This window comes from Oryzias melastigma, linkage group LG13 (genome assembly GCF_002922805.2).
Source record: "Oryzias melastigma strain HK-1 linkage group LG13, ASM292280v2, whole genome shotgun sequence".
In the NCBI taxonomy this organism is placed as follows: Eukaryota; Metazoa; Chordata; class Actinopteri; order Beloniformes; family Adrianichthyidae; genus Oryzias; species Oryzias melastigma.
Genome location: NC_050524.1, coordinates 13,477,539 through 13,495,290, shown reverse-complemented (window position 1 = coordinate 13,495,290; position 17,752 = coordinate 13,477,539). Strand labels below are relative to the sequence as shown.

At 37.7% G+C, this 17,752-nt stretch overlaps 2 protein-coding genes and 1 long non-coding RNA gene across 4 annotated transcripts; 1 reads left to right on the top strand and 2 right to left on the bottom strand.

Moving 5' to 3' along the window:
• The first annotated feature begins 68 nt into the window (after positions 1-68).
• Positions 69-1,232, top strand: LOC112149915. The gene is made up of 2 exons (XR_004948874.1): positions 69-188; positions 327-1,232. It is a non-coding gene; the product is annotated as an uncharacterized LOC112149915 (long non-coding RNA).
• Positions 1,233-1,937: 705 nt separating this feature from the next.
• On the bottom strand, positions 1,938-5,612 carry zgc:112083 (uncharacterized protein LOC550461 homolog). The gene is made up of 9 exons (XM_024278029.2): positions 5,014-5,612; positions 4,683-4,909; positions 4,497-4,608; positions 4,273-4,425; positions 4,123-4,197; positions 3,849-3,969; positions 2,958-3,096; positions 2,760-2,884; positions 1,938-2,691 (listed from the first exon to the last, which is right to left on the bottom strand). The coding sequence occupies exons 1-9, from the start codon at positions 5,159-5,161 to the stop codon at positions 2,268-2,270; spliced, it is 1,524 nt and encodes a 507-aa protein (XP_024133797.1). The 5' UTR covers positions 5,162-5,612; the 3' UTR covers positions 1,938-2,267.
• Positions 5,613-10,677: 5,065 nt separating this feature from the next.
• map6b (microtubule-associated protein 6b) lies at positions 10,678-17,538 on the bottom strand. Of its 2 annotated transcripts, XM_024277922.2 has the most exons (4): positions 16,585-17,538; positions 14,415-14,628; positions 14,172-14,220; positions 12,152-12,271 (listed from the first exon to the last, which is right to left on the bottom strand). In XM_024277922.2, the coding sequence occupies exons 1-3, from the start codon at positions 17,268-17,270 to the stop codon at positions 14,176-14,178; spliced, it is 945 nt and encodes a 314-aa protein (XP_024133690.1). In that variant the 5' UTR covers positions 17,271-17,538; the 3' UTR covers positions 12,152-12,271; positions 14,172-14,175. The 2 variants fall into 2 exon arrangements, with proteins under 2 accessions (XP_024133689.1, XP_024133690.1); XM_024277921.2 differs by lacking the exon at positions 14,172-14,220 and having other exon boundaries at positions 10,678-12,271; positions 16,585-17,534.
• Between the last annotated feature and the right edge of the window lie 214 nt (positions 17,539-17,752).

The window sequence follows — 17,752 nt, the reverse complement described above, 5'->3', positions numbered from 1 at the left end:
AAATTAATTCACTTCATTATTGTTTCTGTGTTTGAGGGGATTTTTTATATTATTATTTTAACAGAAAATGCAAGAAGAAAAACTAAGCATTTGTGTCCAACCCTCGGTCAAGTCTCCAAGAAGAGATTTACCTGACTCAACATCATATAAGGAGTCACAGCATCAGTGCAGGGAACACCCTTATGCAGGTGAGTCAAATGAAATAAAATCTGTAAATATATATATATATATATATATATATATATATATTATGAGATTTTATGAGATTTTACTTATTTAAAAAGCTTCTGAATGTTGTCAAACTGACTGCAGTCCTCCTCTCATAGGTTGTTATCGCACTAGAGGAACACCGTCAGAAGAGGTGGAGAACTCGGAGCCTGCCAAAGACAAACTTCATGAGAAAATCTTTACAGAATTAACCGTGCGACGCTCACTTTACGACAAGAGGCAGCTGCAGAGGGACAGCTCCATCCAAGAGAGGAGAGTCAGGCCAAAAACCAGAGACTATCTCAGTCATTCTTCTTCAACTTGGTACCCAAACTCCTTTTTAGCCCCCACACTTTCCTCACAGCCCTCCCCACACAGTCGACTGCAGACAGAGGCTTTCTACATGTTGCATCCTAAAGGTGCTGAAAGCATCATCTCATACCCAGAGACAATCTTTGATCCCTATCAAGCTGCACTGAACGCCGGGTGCAGCTACTTTCATTTTGACCAAAGATTTGTGAAATGCAACATCTTTCAAGACTTCTTTACGCCGCCTTTTTATTTTCCCCTTGATGTGCAGGAAGCATGTTCTCTTAAAAGAGATTCCCTCACTGTTTCAGAACACTGGAAGAAGACATACAGAACACCTCTGAGTCTTCAGAGCTACTCTGATTGAAACGACGGCCAAACCATCACTCTGATTTTACTGGAAATTTTACTGGACTCCCAAATATTACTGGTTAAAAGTTTTTTTGTTTTTTTTTTTTCATTTATGAGCTGTATGATTGAAATATTTTACTGTAAATCTAAAAATAAATTTGATCAACCAGCACCACTAAAAAAATAAATAAGATCCCACTTTAACTGGAATCGTATTATTTCCCCTTACTTCAAGGTCAAAGTTTTGAAATATAGTGGGGCAAAAAAGTATTTTTAAAAAAGTATTTAAACAATTGTGTAAGTGAGAGAGGCCTGTAATTTTCCTCATAGGTATACGTCAATTATAGGAGACAAAATTAGAAAAACAAATCCAGAAAATTACATTTTTAAAGAATTCATTAGCAAACTACGGTGGAAAATAAGTATTTGGTCACCTACAATAAAAGCAAGATTTCTGTCTCTCACAGACCTGTAACTTCTTCTGCAAGAGGATCCTCCACTTGTGACAGCCCAAAACATCACTGCTCTAGAGGAGATCTGCATGGAGGAATGGACCAAAATACCAGCAACAGTTTGTGAAAACCTTGTAAAGACTTACAGAAAATGTTTGACTGCAGTCATTGCCAACAAAGGGTATATAATAGAGATTTAAACTTTTGTTATTGACCAAATATTTATTTTCCACTAAAATTTACAAATATTTTTTTTAATCAGACAATCTTTTCAGACAAAATTGTTTGTTTTTAACAATGTGATTTTCTGGATTTTTGATATATATCTATGATGAAAATTAAAGGCCTCTTTTATCTTTTTAAGCAGGAGAACTTGCACAATTGGTGGCTGACTAAATACTTTTTTGCCCTTCTGTATTATTTTATTTAAACACTTAAAAGTTGATAAATCCTTTTTTTTTGGAGCAGCTAAAATGATTTATGTTTACTTGAGAGTTTACTTCCTGTTTGTCCATAATGTCTTTAAAAAGAAAGAGAATAGGATTTAAAATCCATCTGATAATAGAAGAAACATGTCTGCTCTATGAACACAAGACAAAAAAAAACAAAAAACTTAAGTTTGTTTTTGTATCAAATTTATTTAAGATCTTATACAATAAAGTTAAAATTTTAAAGCATTAATAAAAAATTATCAATAAAAAATCATTTCCTAGGAAATATCTTGAAACAATCACATAAAACACGACCATAGAATTGTTCTGCAGCGCTCTAACGTTTGATGTATTTTTCACAGATGAAACAGTAGCAGATATGACAACGTTAAATTCAGTCAATCTGTTAAAGTCAGTGGGTGAGGGTTTGAATCCCACCAATGGAGGGACTTCCACGTAAGCGTTTGCTCTATCTGGGTTTCACTGACAGCTCCAAACAAAAACCCACCCAGTAAAGTCAAACCACGTCCATACCCAGGCCCCTCGCGACCTCCGTGAGCGCCTGAACCGCCCCGGACGCCCCCCCGCCCTCGCTGTCCTCCTGCGGCAGCCCGCCGGCCTCCTCCTCCATGTGGTCGATGGTGCTCATCACGCAGTACACGGGGGAGTCGCTGCCTCTGGGGCTGTGTTGAGACGACACGTCCTCCCCCCCGGAGAGGTCTGAGGAGTACGAGGACGAGGAGCTGGAGGACGGCGAGGAGGACCCCGTCGGTGAGCTCCTGCCGCTCTCCGGGGCGTCGGCGGCTCTTTTGTTGCGGCTGCTGCTCCTCTGGGGGCGCTGGGGTTTCTTGGCCATGTTCTTCATGATCTCTTTGGTCACCTCGACGGTCTCGAAGCGCACCATGTTGACCTTTAGGAAGCCATCCACATCCTTCTTGTATCTGTGAGGAGAGCACACACGAGCACCTCAGATTCTGACGTTATTTATTCAATGATTCTTAAATCTCACCTGAAGCGGGAATGTCCAGAGGGCCATTTCAGCTCGTGCTTCTTCCGCAGGTGGAGCGTGAGAGTGTAGCACCACGAGAAGACCTTTCCACAAATGTGGCATTTATACTTGGACATCCCTCCAACCTGTTGTTTAACGACAAATCGGGTTTAGAAAATAACATCCTTCATTTTGAAGGAGATAGGGAATTCAACAAACCTCATGAACTCTCTTGAAGTGGTGGCTCATGGTCTGGAATGTGTGGCAGGAATAGTCACATCCCTCCACGGAACAGTGGAACACCGTGCCCTCGTTGTGAACCTCCGTATGCTTTTGGAGATCCCGCTGGTTCTTAAATCTGGAATTACAAAAAATAAATAAGTGAAATGTAGAAATGCACTGATTTACTCCAAAAACAACATTTAGTTGTGTAGGAAGTAGAAAAGCAGGAAATGGCTGTTGGATCTAAAAATAAAAACTCTTTTTAAAAGCTTTTGTTAAGAACTCAAAAACATCCACTTTCTGTTGTGTCCCAACAAGCTGCTTAAAGGTAACAATTTGTGACAAAATCATATGTATTTTAAATATTAGGTTTTTAGACCTGACTTGAAACAACAGGTAAAGATTTGGGACAAAACTTGGACTTGTGAGGATCTTTGGTAGGAAGGAGTTGAGATTTCGCCATGTGACCTCCTGACCGAACTGTAAAAATGTGCTCAGAACTTTAGTAATTTTTTTACCCAGAATGCAACACGTGGGAATGTTTTTTGCATTTTTTTAACAACAAAACTCCAAATACAGTTATATTCACAAGGGTTTCTTCAGAAAAATAGATTTTCCTAAGCAGGAAGTTTTCATTAAAATCAGTGTTTTAGGATATTTTTTTGCAAAAACAAAGGATAGTATTAATGTTTTTAACAACGTAATGCATCTCATTTACTTTCTTTTTCAAGCACAGTTTTAAAAAAATACATTTATTACTCTTACAAAGATTCCAGATTGTTTACTCTCTTGAATTCAACTATTATTTAGCTAATAAAAGTCAAACCATCCAATCGGACGGTTGTTTGACAGTTAACATGCTGTCAGCTGATCCGACGCAGTCTCTACCTTTTGTCACAGAAGTCGCATGGGAAGGGTCGCTCATCACAGTGACGGAACCTGATGTGGATCTTCAGAGCTGCTAAGGTGGTGCAGCTCATATCACAGAAGGGACACTTGACCTGATTCACTGGAATAGACACATGTTGTTAGTAAAAAAATCTATCAAAAAAAACTTTGCTGATTGTTGACAAATGACAAAAAAAATACTTAAAAATATGTTTGTGAACTGATTAATAAATACATATAACATGTTAATGTTTGAACTCCAGACAGTCGTTACCGTGCTGACGGATGTGATCCCTCAGGAGTCTCTCACTGGGAAAGGCTTTGCTGCAATGCTCACACACCAGCGACTCTATGAAATATTACATCCACATCAGAAACAGCATCACACCAAGAATATAAATGCATGTCAAAGTGTCGTTCTCACCTATGGGCTCGGCCTGTCTCTGGAGGTGGTCAAACAGCTTGGTGTTGCTGGAGAACATGCTCCCACATGTGGGACAAGCCACAAGCCTCTCCTGAGTGTGGCTGCGCATGTGCTCCCTAAGCCGGTACCTGATCTTGAAGAAGGCGTCGCAGCCTATTAACACAAACGCCAAACGTTACAGTGTGAAGGAGGAACAAAACTGGAGGGACATTTGATTGCCCTACCTGCCCAGTTGCAGAAAAGCGCCTGCTGCTGTTGCGAGAGAGTCTGCAGCTCTGTGTTTTCGACGTGATTGTTCACATGACGGTAAAACCACTCAGGGTTGTTGAAAGTGCTCTGCGGAAAACAAAATATGAACCAAAAGAAAAGCAGCAATTGTGATTAAAAATGACCAAAAAAAAAAAACTTACATCACATTGCTCCCATTGACAAACATATCCATCAGATCCCTCTGGTAGCAGACTGTTGCTGTGAACACCCTGGTTGCAACTGGGTAAGTCCAGACGAGACTTGAGCAGCTGAGATCCAACAAACTTGAGTTTACTGTGGTAGTTGTGGAAATAAGCGTGAACTTCCAGTTCTGCAGGGCTGCCCATGGACAGAAACTCACAGGCGTTCCACAGACAAGCATACTCATCTAAAACAGAGACAGTAGATGTCATTTGTAACACACATTGTGTTTAATTATCATGGAAATGCTGTGAGCATGGTTTCTTCCTGGAAGACTACCAGGTCTCTTACCCAGCTCCTCCAGAGCATCGTTGTCTCCCAAGTATTCATTCAGATGCCCCGACATGTGATCGCTAAGCTCCTCCATGGTGTGGCCCCTGAAGCCGCAGGAAGCCCACTCACACACCACCTCGAAGTGATCGAGTCTTTTCGTCGCCATCGTGATATTGAGCGATGATCATCGGCGGATGCTGCGCGTCCTATTATTAGCAGCTACACGCTTTGACATCACTGAGCAAACCCTCAATTGTAAATAGTTTCACAAAGAAGTATTGTTTTTACAGACGTAAAATAGTTAACATTTTTGCAGAACATGAACACAAATGTAAGGTAAAATGAAACAAAAAGTTCGACATTTGTGGCTAACAGTCAACATCTGAACGTTAGAGCTAGCATAAGTTTGCACGGAAATTTTATAACAAAAATATTTGCTATTTTACGTCTAAATAGAATAAAGAATATAAACGTATTTGTCTGCTACTTGTGTAAAACATATTTTTTTCTTCTTAAATACACGCGGCAACAGCTGGAAATTCTCGCAGTTCTCCTTCTGCTTCCCTCCTCAAAGCTGTCCAATGACTGCTTTGTTTACTTCCTTTCTGAACCGGAAACCGGAAGTTCTTTATATTTAAAATTTTCAAAATATGATTATCAAATAAAAGCTACATTTTCTCGTAAAACTCATTTAAATTAACATAAAGTAATCTGTATAATTTTTTAAAAGGCAGGATTAACACATATAACAAATAAAAAGTAATGTGCTCATCATTTTGCTTGCACCCATTATTTTTTTTCATTTAAGAGATAAGTCTTTAACGACATTAATAAAGCATGCAACAAAGCATGTAGATTGCCATTCGGTTTAAAAGAGACTACATAGCAAATTGATTTAAAAATATATATATATATATATATATATATATATATATATATATATATATATATATATATATATATATATATATATATATATATATATATATATAGATTCAGCTAATGAATTGCGAGCGAAATGTTCCTGTAATAAATGTCACAGATTTTTTTTAAGTAATACATTTAGGTTAAATTTATCTTAAGTGGTCAGTTTCAGAAAAGAGACTGTGTGACATACCTGGATAAGTTTAAGGGTAAGTTGGATGACCATTAAGGTTTGAACAGAGACATCCAAGCAACTGATCACAAATATTTCAATTAATTTTCTTAAAAGACAAAAAAGTCAACTGTTTTGTTTAGAATATAAAAAAAAGAAGAAGAAGAAAAAAAACCCCCTGTCAAGCTCTCCAACTGTTGTAAAAAAGCAGGACACTTTTCCTAATTCACACATATTTTTCCAACCAATTAATCAACAGCAAAAACAACAGAAAATAATAAATATTAATGATAAATAATAATAATAATAGTAATAATAATAGTTTAAAAACCAGCTACATATGGAAACACAGTTTATACTTCTGACTCATTATTATTTGTTGTAAAAAAAATTAAACTAATTAAATAATAATTTATTGATAATAAAGCCATTAACTTTAAAAGTTGCTTGTTATCTTTTCAAACATTTTTTTCTGTTTTTATGCATTGCTGTAATTCCATTTAAGTCAATAACTTTATAAAAAAAGGATGTTATTCCTATATTATTTGCACACCTTTTCTGAACAATGTGAGTAAAGTTTCACATTCTTATTTCCTAAATATAACAACATTTACACCACAGTGAATATTTTAAATGGAACTAGTAAAATATAAAATCCTTTGATTGCTGACAGTCAAATAGGTGCACAAACATGTACAGATACAAGACTGCTATAAAGAATTTTTTTGATTAGGCCAAAGATCACACTGAATGATTCGCCAACTACAAAATTAGGCTTCTTTCAAGTTGTTGCAGATCTTCTCCAGCAGAGGTCAGAATTTGTTCACAGAAAGAGAAAATGTGGGAAATGAATTTCACAATTCACAGCTCAACTTCACACAGAAACTGCGTATGAAGGTCTGAATTTAATCATGTCAAACAGATTCAGCATCTGTTACCAGGCAGATGAGAGACTTCCAAACACCATATGTTATCTCGAATAAGCTCACACTGTTTATTGTATTTGTATGTTTTATCAAATCTTTTGGGGGTTTTAATAAAAGTGAGAGGAAAACAACCTTTAAATTTACATTTACATATACAACAAAATCAGAGAAGGCCCCTGTGGAGATATGCTAGTGTTGAGTAGGTAGATTTTGGGGCACTTCCTGTGCCATCATTGAGGTATTAATCAATATTTCATGCTGCTCTGTAAACACAAGGGTCCATAACCCCTGATTTATTCATGCATCTTTACATCCAGATGGCTGAATCACAGGAAAATGACCACCAGAATCCAACACCATGGAAAAAAGAAAACCTCATTTTCACTTTGATCTCTATTTAACAAATCAAAAGTGGTGACTCAAAAAAACTGCATTAAAAAAAAACTAAAAAAAAGAAATAAAATAAGATGAAAATAATGTAATTAAGTTTTGTTTTAACTGCAGTTTTTTTGATAATTCTAGTGGAGAACTTCAGATAATAACTTAGTAATTTCCATGTAAAAGAAATGTAAAAAAAAAATGCAGATGCAAAGATTTTCTGTATTTAGTTTTCTGTTTATATTTTCATTTCACGCCAGTTTCACACAAACACAAAACACCCCCCCACACACCTACACACAGGCAATATCCAATGACAAAGCAAAATCAGGCTCTGTGAGTTACATAAGCATACTGACCTTTTTTTAGGACACTAACCAGAGTGATGGAGCATCTAAGAGCATCTTTGTGCTGCAGCTGCACTAGAAACAACACATGCCTGATTCACATAATTTATCCACTTCTATCACAGTTCTCACAGTTTATTTAAACCTGTTTTCTGTCTTTTTAAGTTATAAAAATGTTCATAAAAATCTAAAACTTTAAATAAAAATCATAAAAACCTGAAAAAATATCATTACCTACTGATAGCATCACTTTGCTCAAAGCTTCTCCTCTTTTTCCAGGATGATGTTGGGATAATTGTTCAAATTTCCAGTGTAGTTTTCCAGAGTGGCCAAAATTTGACAGAAAGTTCAAGATTTATCCTTCAAAAGACCAAGAAAAAAAAAGAGATGAAAATTTGGCACAGAAATGACATGGGCCTGAAAATAGCTTGATGCTTCTTGTCCAGTTTAGAAGATATGGGAAAGAAAGGAAGAAATCTATAAAGATCAAGAGTCTGCTGAGCTTTTAAGGTCATTCCTGAGACAATCTGTGGCTGTCAGAGCTGCCAAATACTAAGTGCAGGGTCTAAATAATTAAGGTAATGGGATGCCTCTGTTTTTTTTATGTGATAAATCAGCAAAACGGGAGTTATCTCATCAAAAAGGTAACCACTGTAAGAAATGACTCTCTTTAGACTGTTTTAGGTTAAGTTTTACAGCATTTATTGATAATATTGGTAAGTTTTTCTTTTTTATTGTATCTTAGTTACTTTTGGTTAGTAAGACTCTGATCAAAACTCCAATTGATCGACTCAATTAGGCCAAACAGAAGAATCATCAGGGACTTACACAGTTACAGTAGAGCTGGGGTAATGATAAACTGTTTAGCAAAGTTTGACTTTAGCACAAAGAGAACGTTCTTGGAAAAAGGCAAGTTTACAGTTTTTGCTCAGTTATTGCAGAAATTACTTTTTTTTAATGAAAAATGCTAATGACTGTCAGAGAAAAGTGTAGCCTATTTAATGTGGGGTGAGGGGTTTTACAGCCTTAAAACGTAACCCCATTCAGTGGATTTAATCTTTTTTGAGTTACCTATAGAAGTTACTCCTGCAAGTAACACAGTAACCTGTTGCCTATTTTCCTACACACCTATCTTTAGTTGTTATACTAAGGACTCAGTTGTTGTGCTAAAAACTGAGTCAAAATTTTCTACGCTATTTTATGCTAGGCTAAATCAAAATACACACAGCAGTTTAATGCTGGGCTAAGTCAAATTTTGCTATGCTGTTTTATGCTAGGCTAAGTCCAATTATGCTATGCTCTTTTATGCTAGGCTAAGTCCAATTATGCTATGCTGTTTTATGCTAGGCTAAGTCCAATTATGCTATGCTCTTTTATGCTAGGCTAAGTCAAATTTTGCTAAGTAGTTTTATGATACGCTAAATCAGATTATGCTAAACTGTTTTATGCTAAGAATGAATGAATGAATGAACGAATCAAATGGTTTATTTCAAGCAATCAGGTCATAATACATACATAACATATCACTTAATAAATCACAAGTAGATCACTTGAAAGGGAGTGGAAGGAAGCGAACTTATATAATCCCACCAAGATAAGTCAAACTTTGCTAAGTCGTTTTATGCTAAGCTAAGTCAAATTTTGCTAAGCAGTTTCGTGCAAGGTTAATTCAAATTTACAATGTTCCCCCCGTTATTGCAGAAATTACATTTGAAAAATAGTCACAAATGACATTTTTTTGCACCAGATAGTATCTCATGCTAGCCAGATAGTATTTCATGCGAACCACATAAGCTGTGCGTCCATTAACTATTAAGAAGTGTAAATTGGATTTGCGATAATAAAATCGCAGAATCAAAATACGACAATATCGGAAAAAAAAAAAAAGAAATGGAAAAAAGTTTTTACGGTTGGAGGAGGTGGTTTTAGACCGTATCAAAATTGACATATTTCGCAAATGTGCAGTGAAAACATTTTTTTTTTTTTTCAAATGAAATAATTCGTGACCAACGGTGACCAAAAACGCATGCCACAAGAGGTCCCACAGCATCACACAGCTCATCAAAAGCTGAGAGTGCCATGCAGGATTGTTGGATCCACAGTTCTTCTGTAAAATCACCAACAACAATTTCCCAAAGCTGCTTTATCCGTTGCCTGTCCCTCGTAGCTTGCCGCTCCATGGCCTGAATTAAATGCTGACTTCTACTTTGATAGATGATGATGACCACTAGTGCCATGGTGGAAATTTGAATCTATCTACTGTAAATGAACGTTTTGCTCACATTGATCACCATGTTTTTGAATGACTCATCATTTCAGTTGGTTTGTTTATTTGTATATTTATGATTTAATGGAAACAGTGTAATTATGCTTTTTCAACATCTCTAGAATTTTGATAAAATTTTACACATGTGTAATGAAAACGCTGCTATAGTCCAACTCATGCACGACATACTATGTTGTGCACACAGGATACTACCTCACGAGCACTAGTTTATTTCTTGTGAGCTAGAGACACCAATACTTTTTATTTTTCCTTTGATGTCCTTTCAGAAGCTCTGCAATTAAAATGTTTATGCAATTAAAATTATGTATCCAATCATTGGCTCGTCATTGTTTTTAATTTTTCTTTAAGAATTTTTTTTGTCTGCTCTATATGAATTTGTTATTTTTCTGAATTGTTGGAAGGGACACTTGGCCAGAGCTCCACTGAAAAAGAAGTCTTAAGAATCTCAATGAGACTTCCTGGTTAATTAAAGGAGAAATAAATAAACATGCAAACCTCATTTAACAGGCAGCACAAAAAATCTCTGGTAAAATGTATAAAAATGTGTTTTAAATGGACATTTCTAAAGCATTAGGGCGTATTCAAAACACTTTCAACATCTTTAAAGTCTGCCAGACCATAAATGGTGAAAGAAGACATGACTCAGCGTTCTGTAGCATCAGATTTAATCAGTTCTTTCAAAGCAAGCTGAGAATACAAGCACAAAATTCACAACATGTCTGCAGCGGTGTTTCATCCTCCGTCCTGGCGTGATGCCACACACAGGTCAAGTCAGACAGCATATAGAATGAGAAGGATAGCACCAAGGTGTTGGGAGTGCATAGCGGCACTTGTAGTGGTTAGGTTCGAGTTGGTACGAGTAGGCAGCAGGCTAACACACAATCACACACTCACACACACACAGACACACAAAGAGAAGCAGAAACTTAAACCAGGATCACGGTGGTTTGAGCTCAACGAAGTCCCGCACACACTTTGGCCGACGCTGACCGCAGAGGTAACCACAACAACTGTTTTAGCCGTTTACAATAGGAATGCACAGTTTCAGACAGCAGCAGTTGATAGAGCTGAGTCCTGGCTTCTCCTATACACTTCAAAACCTGGAATGATCATCCCCTTCAGAAGAAACATTATCAGTACAGCAAATTCTCAAATGTTTAGGCTTATTTTTTCCCCTTCCTTTTATAATAAATAACCTTAAAGAGGATGGAGCACGATGAACCTTAAGTAGAGACATTTGTTAGTGAAACCATTTTGTAGGTGTGTTCATCTTACAGCTTCAGCAGCCACTAGACTATGACTTTATCGTGTACAGCTTTTGGGGTGATCTGAATCTATTCCTACACATGCAGTTATCTGAACAGGTCTTTGTCCTACTCCTTTGCTTTTTAATGGCTTCATTTACAAGCTAGAATGAGACTGTGCCATACAGTCGGCTAAAATGCTGGCTGCTCAACGAAAAACAAGGTCTGGCATGCAAGCTGTAGCAATTACATTATGGTTAATTTGGTTTCTTAGCAACCAAATTGATGAAACCAGATACCATCCAGAACAATGCAATGAAAACCAGGACCGTACAGCAGAGGCACTGTAATTAGAAAAACCATAAAACTGAGTTTGCACTCTCACCAGGACCTCCATGTGATACAGCCTCAGAGAAAAAAGTATCTTTTTCATCTGATTTTTTTTAACAATCATCCAAAATCTCAATCGTCCTCCAATCAGACAAAAGTAGAAATGCGCTTTCATACACATGCATTCTGACAGCTCCTTCGTAACTTTAATGTGAAATAAAAAAAAATGATGTGCAAAATATGTGCGCAATAATATAAAGCTGTTTTATCCATCAAAGTACAAAAGAATCATTTACTTTCACCACACACGCTGTTTAAAGTGAAACTGTTTGCATCATTCTAAAAGCTAGACATTAGTGGCCAATCAAAGGTGAACTATGGATGACAGACAACAGGTAAAGAGGTAAACCAAAGTCAAGAGATTTGCCTATTTTATAGCCTGTCTACAGTCTACAGGTGAACCCGTTCTACTGCTTCGCTTCAGCCAGTCTGTTGCTGATCTCTTTGCTTTTCTTCGTCACAGCTCCATCGGGTTCTGATGGGCCCGCAGAAGGTTTCTTCTTCGTCGACTGGGAGCTAGCAATCTGCTTCTCTTTAGCTTTCTTTAGCATCTTCCCTGTTGTTGTTGGTGGCTTTTTAGGTTTAATGCGTGTCTCTGGTTTATCCACCTGAAAAAGAGAAGACATCATTAAAGTATAAGTAAACTATAAAGGGAAAAGAAAGATAACTTATGTAATATTGGGAAATGTAAAACTGAATTCTTGATTAGATCATGAAAATTACACTTCTCCAATTCCTTAGCAAACAATATTCAGTAAGCACACTTAGCTTAGCATAAAAGCTAATTTATTTCAGTATAGTGTCCAAGGACGGAATAAATGTAAGTGAGAAGGATTTGCTCTGAAATTTTTGCTGCTAGAGTAGTTTTTTCCCCCTGTTGCATCAAGTAGTTGTTAGCTTGTTGGTAGCTGTGAGTTCAGCTTGCCAAATCTGTAAATCTTTGAGCAGATTTCTGTTTTCATTTTATAATATGGACTTATTTTCTTTGAAGGTTTGAAATTTGAGAGTTTAAACAAGAGAGAAAATTGTGAACATGCTAATGACAGTCAGAAAAAATGTATCAAGAGTTAGAGTTTTACAGCCTTAAAACATCTGTAACACTACTTAATGGATTTCATATATTGCAAGTTATTTTTAGAACTTAACTCCTACAAAAAATGAGGGAGTACAAACTGGTTGCCTTTTTTCCTACACACTTCGATGGTTTTCTAAGAACTCACTCGTGCTAAGCTAAGTCAGTTTTTCTGAGTTGTGTTATGCTAGGCTAACTCAAATTTAAGTTGTTATGCTAGGCTAAATCAAATTTAAGTTGTGTTATGCTAGGCTAACTCAAATTTAAGTTGTGTTATGCTAGGCTAAATTAAGTTTTGCAAAGCTGTTTTATGCTAGACTGAGTCAAATGTTGCTAAGCTGTTTTAAATACCTAAAAAGCTATATAGATCCACCTACGGTAATTTGTTTTTACAAGAAAACAAATTAACACATTTCCCAAAAAACAATATAACTCTGACTTATTATCTTAACTTAAGTCAATGTCCCTCTTAGCATGCATACATACCTGTATTCTAACTCCTAAAATAAAAGATGACAAATGATACCTTAAGGCAAATGTGTTACTTGCAAACGTGTGGTTAGTGCAATGACAAGAAAAGACACAAAAATTGCACACAAAAAGTGTGTTTGTGTTTGTGCCCCTCTTACAAAGAATGTGGTTTGTGGCATTTTTCCCCCAACAATTTACCTTTTGTTTTTTTAAAAAAAAGGAACAAAATGTCAACATATGATGTTAGTCTTACGCTTTCAAGAGTTAAACATTCTGGTTCAGCCATTATTATTGGAGGCAGAACTGAGCAGGCTTGCAGTTTGGAATGGTGCATTCAAATGCAGTTCGTGGCTGTGGAGATAAATGTGACCTCTAGCAAGACACCTGGCATGTCACTGCTCTTCAGGAGTTGCAAATCTGACACCGATGGAGGGGCTCCCAGGTTTCTAGGTAACTTGGGAGTGCAACAATAAGATTGCAAAACATGCTCAAATATTTCTAAACACATAAAATAATCTACTGATAATAGTGGCCCAGCAATAAATGATAATTTATGTAAAAAAATCAGTGTGGGTGTAACGTGAAAAGGCTGTAGACCAAATTAAATTATAATAAATATGGATAAAACCTAAAATTATAAAGCACTATTTTATTTTTTTTTAATAAAAACTGAGACTTTGTACCTAAAAATACATATATATCATAGAATTTAGTAGCAAGATGCACAAGCCTGAATATAACTAAAAGCACAACATCATCTGCATAAAAAATGAATATTTTCCTTTACCTTTTTCTTTTTTTATGCCAAAAATCCTTAAACCTAACACATCATAGACAGTGTTTGGTGAAGGTGGGCTCACAGTGACCATGTGGCTGAACCTTCTGCATATATGTGTCTGTCCATAATGCACATTCGCATTAATTTGGTCAGCCTGCATGCCTTCCAGAAGAAACAGAGAACACACCTGACTACAGCAGGTTAAGAGCAGAGCTGCTCTCAGTCTCTGAGAAGTCCTACAAGAACAAGACAGGAAGCGGCCACATCAACACACCACACACACCATTTAAGATCTTTCTACACAAAGTCTGTTAGTTTTAAAGCCATTTTGATTGGGAGTTAGAGAAAGTTTAACCACAATCATTTGTCTTTAGGTTAGTTGCAGAAGATCTAGAACACAGCAAGAGAATGAAAAGTGTGGACCTCTCACCTTGGTGGGCTCCTTTCCTGGCTCGCTGTACAGACTGCGTATCCTCCTGCGCTCCAGCAGCTTGTTGTCTGACTCCTTCGCCTTCACCTGCTCCCCCTTGAACGTGGCACTGTAGCTGGTCTCCAGACTGGTCTCCTCCATGGGCGGCTTATACTGAGACGGAGCTTTGATAGGCTTCACTGGCTTCACGTCTTTGTACGCCTTGAACTCAGTCCTGTAGAAAAGACGTTGGATTCGGGCTGCAGCTGATGATTACTTTGTTATTTATAACTCAACACAAACACAAATCAATCATATCAATCAATAACACCAGTTGTCTCAGCTTAACTGGGTTTTGTTTTACAGTATTGTTAAAAATCCAATGCTTGGCATAGAAAAAAAGTAGTTTAAAGTAGTTATAACAGATGCAAAAAAGGAAAGGGATTACAAAAGGTAAAGTTTAAACAAATTAATTCATGCAGAAATCTTTAAGCCAAATAGAAAGACATTTTTAGAGATTTAATAATTGATTTACTATGGAAACTGCATCATTTTTACATTTTGACAATTTATTTGAAATTTGTTGTTTCAAAAAATAACGAAATAGAATTTTTTGCATACTCATTAAGAAGTACAGTTGTATTTCAAGCATTTGAAAATCTATTTCTACTATAAAATGTTACTGTTCTTAAGCATACAAGGCAGCCATGATGACCTAATTTCACTTTAGGCAATGAATTAAATGATGTATTCCCCTAAAAGGGAAAAACTGACTGAAATCCGGATCTATTTAGGTCAAAAATCAGAAAGATGTTTTTTTTCTTTTTTAAATGAGCACACAATTTAATATCTTACTATGGGAAGAATATTAATAATTATGTAAAGAATAAATGCCGTTTGTTGTGGCAGTTTTCTCTGTTGCTGTGTTTTGAATAGGCTTTCCCATCTCTGGTCCAGTTCCTTTTTTTCTTTTTTTTTTTTATATAATAACATCTTCTCCTTTATTTAATGCCTTTATTCTTTGGGCCTTAAACAGTTGAAAAGTCAGGTTTCATCATGTTTTTTTCTGACTTAAATGAACTTGATGCACTCTACCCATGATGGACTTTTTAAAATGTATTTTAACTTCAAAGATTTCCCCTCTTTCATCAACTATGAAAAGTAGGATCTCTTAGTTCACAGTTTTAGCGATTTGACTCATTCATGGATAATTGATTCTTGTTTGAATAAGATAAATGAAAACAAAAAAACAAATAGTAGCTCAATTTGTGTGCATAAATCTACATTTTGTGTCCATAAATTGGCATTTTATTAGTATTTTGTGTAGAATATGTATTCTGTGTGCACAAACTAGTATTTTATTTGCACAAATTAGCGTTTTTTTCTTCAAAAACTAGTATTTTGTGTGCAAAAATTAGCATCAAGAGCACACAAATCAGTTTTTTGTGTGCTCAAATTAGTGTTTTTGTGCAAAAACTAGTTTTGTTAACACAAATTAGCTTTTTTTTAGCAAAGCTAGTTCTTTGTGTGGACAATTTACCATTTTTTGTGCACAAACTAGTATTTTGTAAACACAAATTAGCCACAAGTGTACACAAACCAGTATTTTGTGGCAACAAACTAGTATTTCGTTTGCACAAGTTAGCATTTTTTGTGCACAAACTAGTATTTTGTGCGTACACGTTAGCATGTTTTGTGCACAGGCTAGCATTTTGTAGGCACAAATTAGCATCAAGAGCTCACAAATCAGTATTTTGTGTGCACGAATTAGTATTTTGTAGGAACAAATGAGCCTGTTGTGACCACGATTTAGTTTTTTTGTGTACAAATTAGCATTTTGCATGCACAAACTAGTATTTTGTATGAACATACTACTATTCTGTGGGTACAAATGATCATTTTGTGTGTACATATTAGTATTTTGTCATGGGAACTGAACATACTACATTAATAACTTAATCTACTAATTTGTGGCTCCAAATGAATAATTTGAGGCAAGCATTTATTATGGTTTTTAAATGTCATGTCCAGGGCTCTGGGTGGAGAGGGTGGAGTTGGGGGTGAATCAATGCTGCACACATCCTGTATCAGTTTTCTTCAGGTTGTAACATGAGACTCTGCTATCACGTCTGATCCCTCGGGTGAAGGGTCATGATCGCCCTGCAAACCCTGATGGGGTCATGATGTTTACCTGTAACAGCTGGAAGTGGACATGACCTCCTTGATCTGTCTGTTGACTGCGTCTGCGGCTGCTCTGCTCTTCCGCAGCTCTGCGCTCGCCTTTGCAGACACCTGCGGCCCCGCTTTGTCGGCCGTCCTCCTCTCCACAGACCTCTCCCTCTTCGCCACATCCTTCAACTCCTTCTCCTGCATCTTCTCCTCGATCTCGCTCTTCTCCACGCCGGTGTCGGCCTCCGCGGCCGCGTGCTCCTTCTTGGCGCCGGGGCTGGGTTTGGGGATCCACGGGTGGTCGTGCTTCTTGGGGATGGGCCATGGCTTGTAATCCTTTTGGTACTGAGTTTCGTTGTTAAACGGGGCCGGCGGGGGCTGGTACTCGTTCCGGGGCTTGCAGCTGGGCTCGGGGCGCACTCTCCACGCCTTGAAGTCTTGGCGCATGACGGACGCGCCGGTTCTCCCCGCTGCGGCACCGGCGGCGGGCGGCGCCCTCGCCGCCTCCTGCTGCTCCGGATGCGGCTGGGTTTCTATGGCGATGGTCCCGACGACCCTCTGCTTGGGCTGCGGGTGATGGGGCAGGTGGTGCACCTCGGCAGCGTCGGAGTATTTGGTGAAAACCAAAGGCACCGCGATGTCCGCTTTGTCCAGCTCGGTCCAGAAGCGGTTGATGCAGCAAGCGCGCGTGATGCACGGCCACGCCATAGTGACCAGCTCTGGAATAAGGCCCGACTGAGGAAGACGCACGGACAAACCCCACTCTTCACGCTGTGCACGCCCTCCCTCTCCTCTTCTCTGCTCTCCGCGCGCGCGCCGGTTTGCAGGAGCTCCGCGCGCGTCCAGACGCGTTCGATTCCACTTCTTTAGGACTTTCCCGTTTGCCGTAGCGTGCACATCACCGTCTGGCTGCGTCTGAAAGCGACCCCACCCACATCCTTATGATACCCCCCACCCCCCAAGCGACTCGAGTGATGATGGCGCACAGCTGATCCATCCCATAATAACACATTTATGAACTTATGACATTTTATTTAGTTATTTAGCAAAAAATAATGTAACAACAAAGGTCATCTGAGGTTATATGCAAAAACTGAACCCCATCTAAGTGAAATTCATTCAAATATTTATTAACACAAACGCAATGAAATCTATGAGGATCAGCTTCAAGTGAACGGAAAAATAGTTTA

Bases quoted from the DNA above. Each gene is read 5' to 3' on its own strand.
- map6b (XM_024277921.2), bottom strand. From the start codon at position 17,270: ATGGCGTGGCCGTGCATCACGCGCGCTTGCTGCATCAACCGCTTCTGG. The intron at 14,629-16,584 runs GTAAACATCATG...TCTTTTCTACAG, and splicing joins TCCACTTCCAGCTGTTACAG to GACTGAGTTCAAGGCGTACA. The intron at 12,272-14,414 runs GTGAGAGGTCCA...TCTCTTTTTCAG, and splicing joins CAGGAAAGGAGCCCACCAAG to GTGGATAAACCAGAGACACG.
- zgc:112083 (XM_024278029.2), bottom strand. From the start codon at position 5,161: ATGGCGACGAAAAGACTCGATCACTTCGAGGTGGTGTGTGAGTGGGCT. The intron at 4,198-4,272 runs GTGAGAACGACA...AATATTTCATAG, and splicing joins GAGACAGGCCGAGCCCATAG to AGTCGCTGGTGTGTGAGCAT. The intron at 2,885-2,957 runs GTTTGTTGAATT...GTTAAACAACAG, and splicing joins ACTTCAAGAGAGTTCATGAG to GTTGGAGGGATGTCCAAGTA.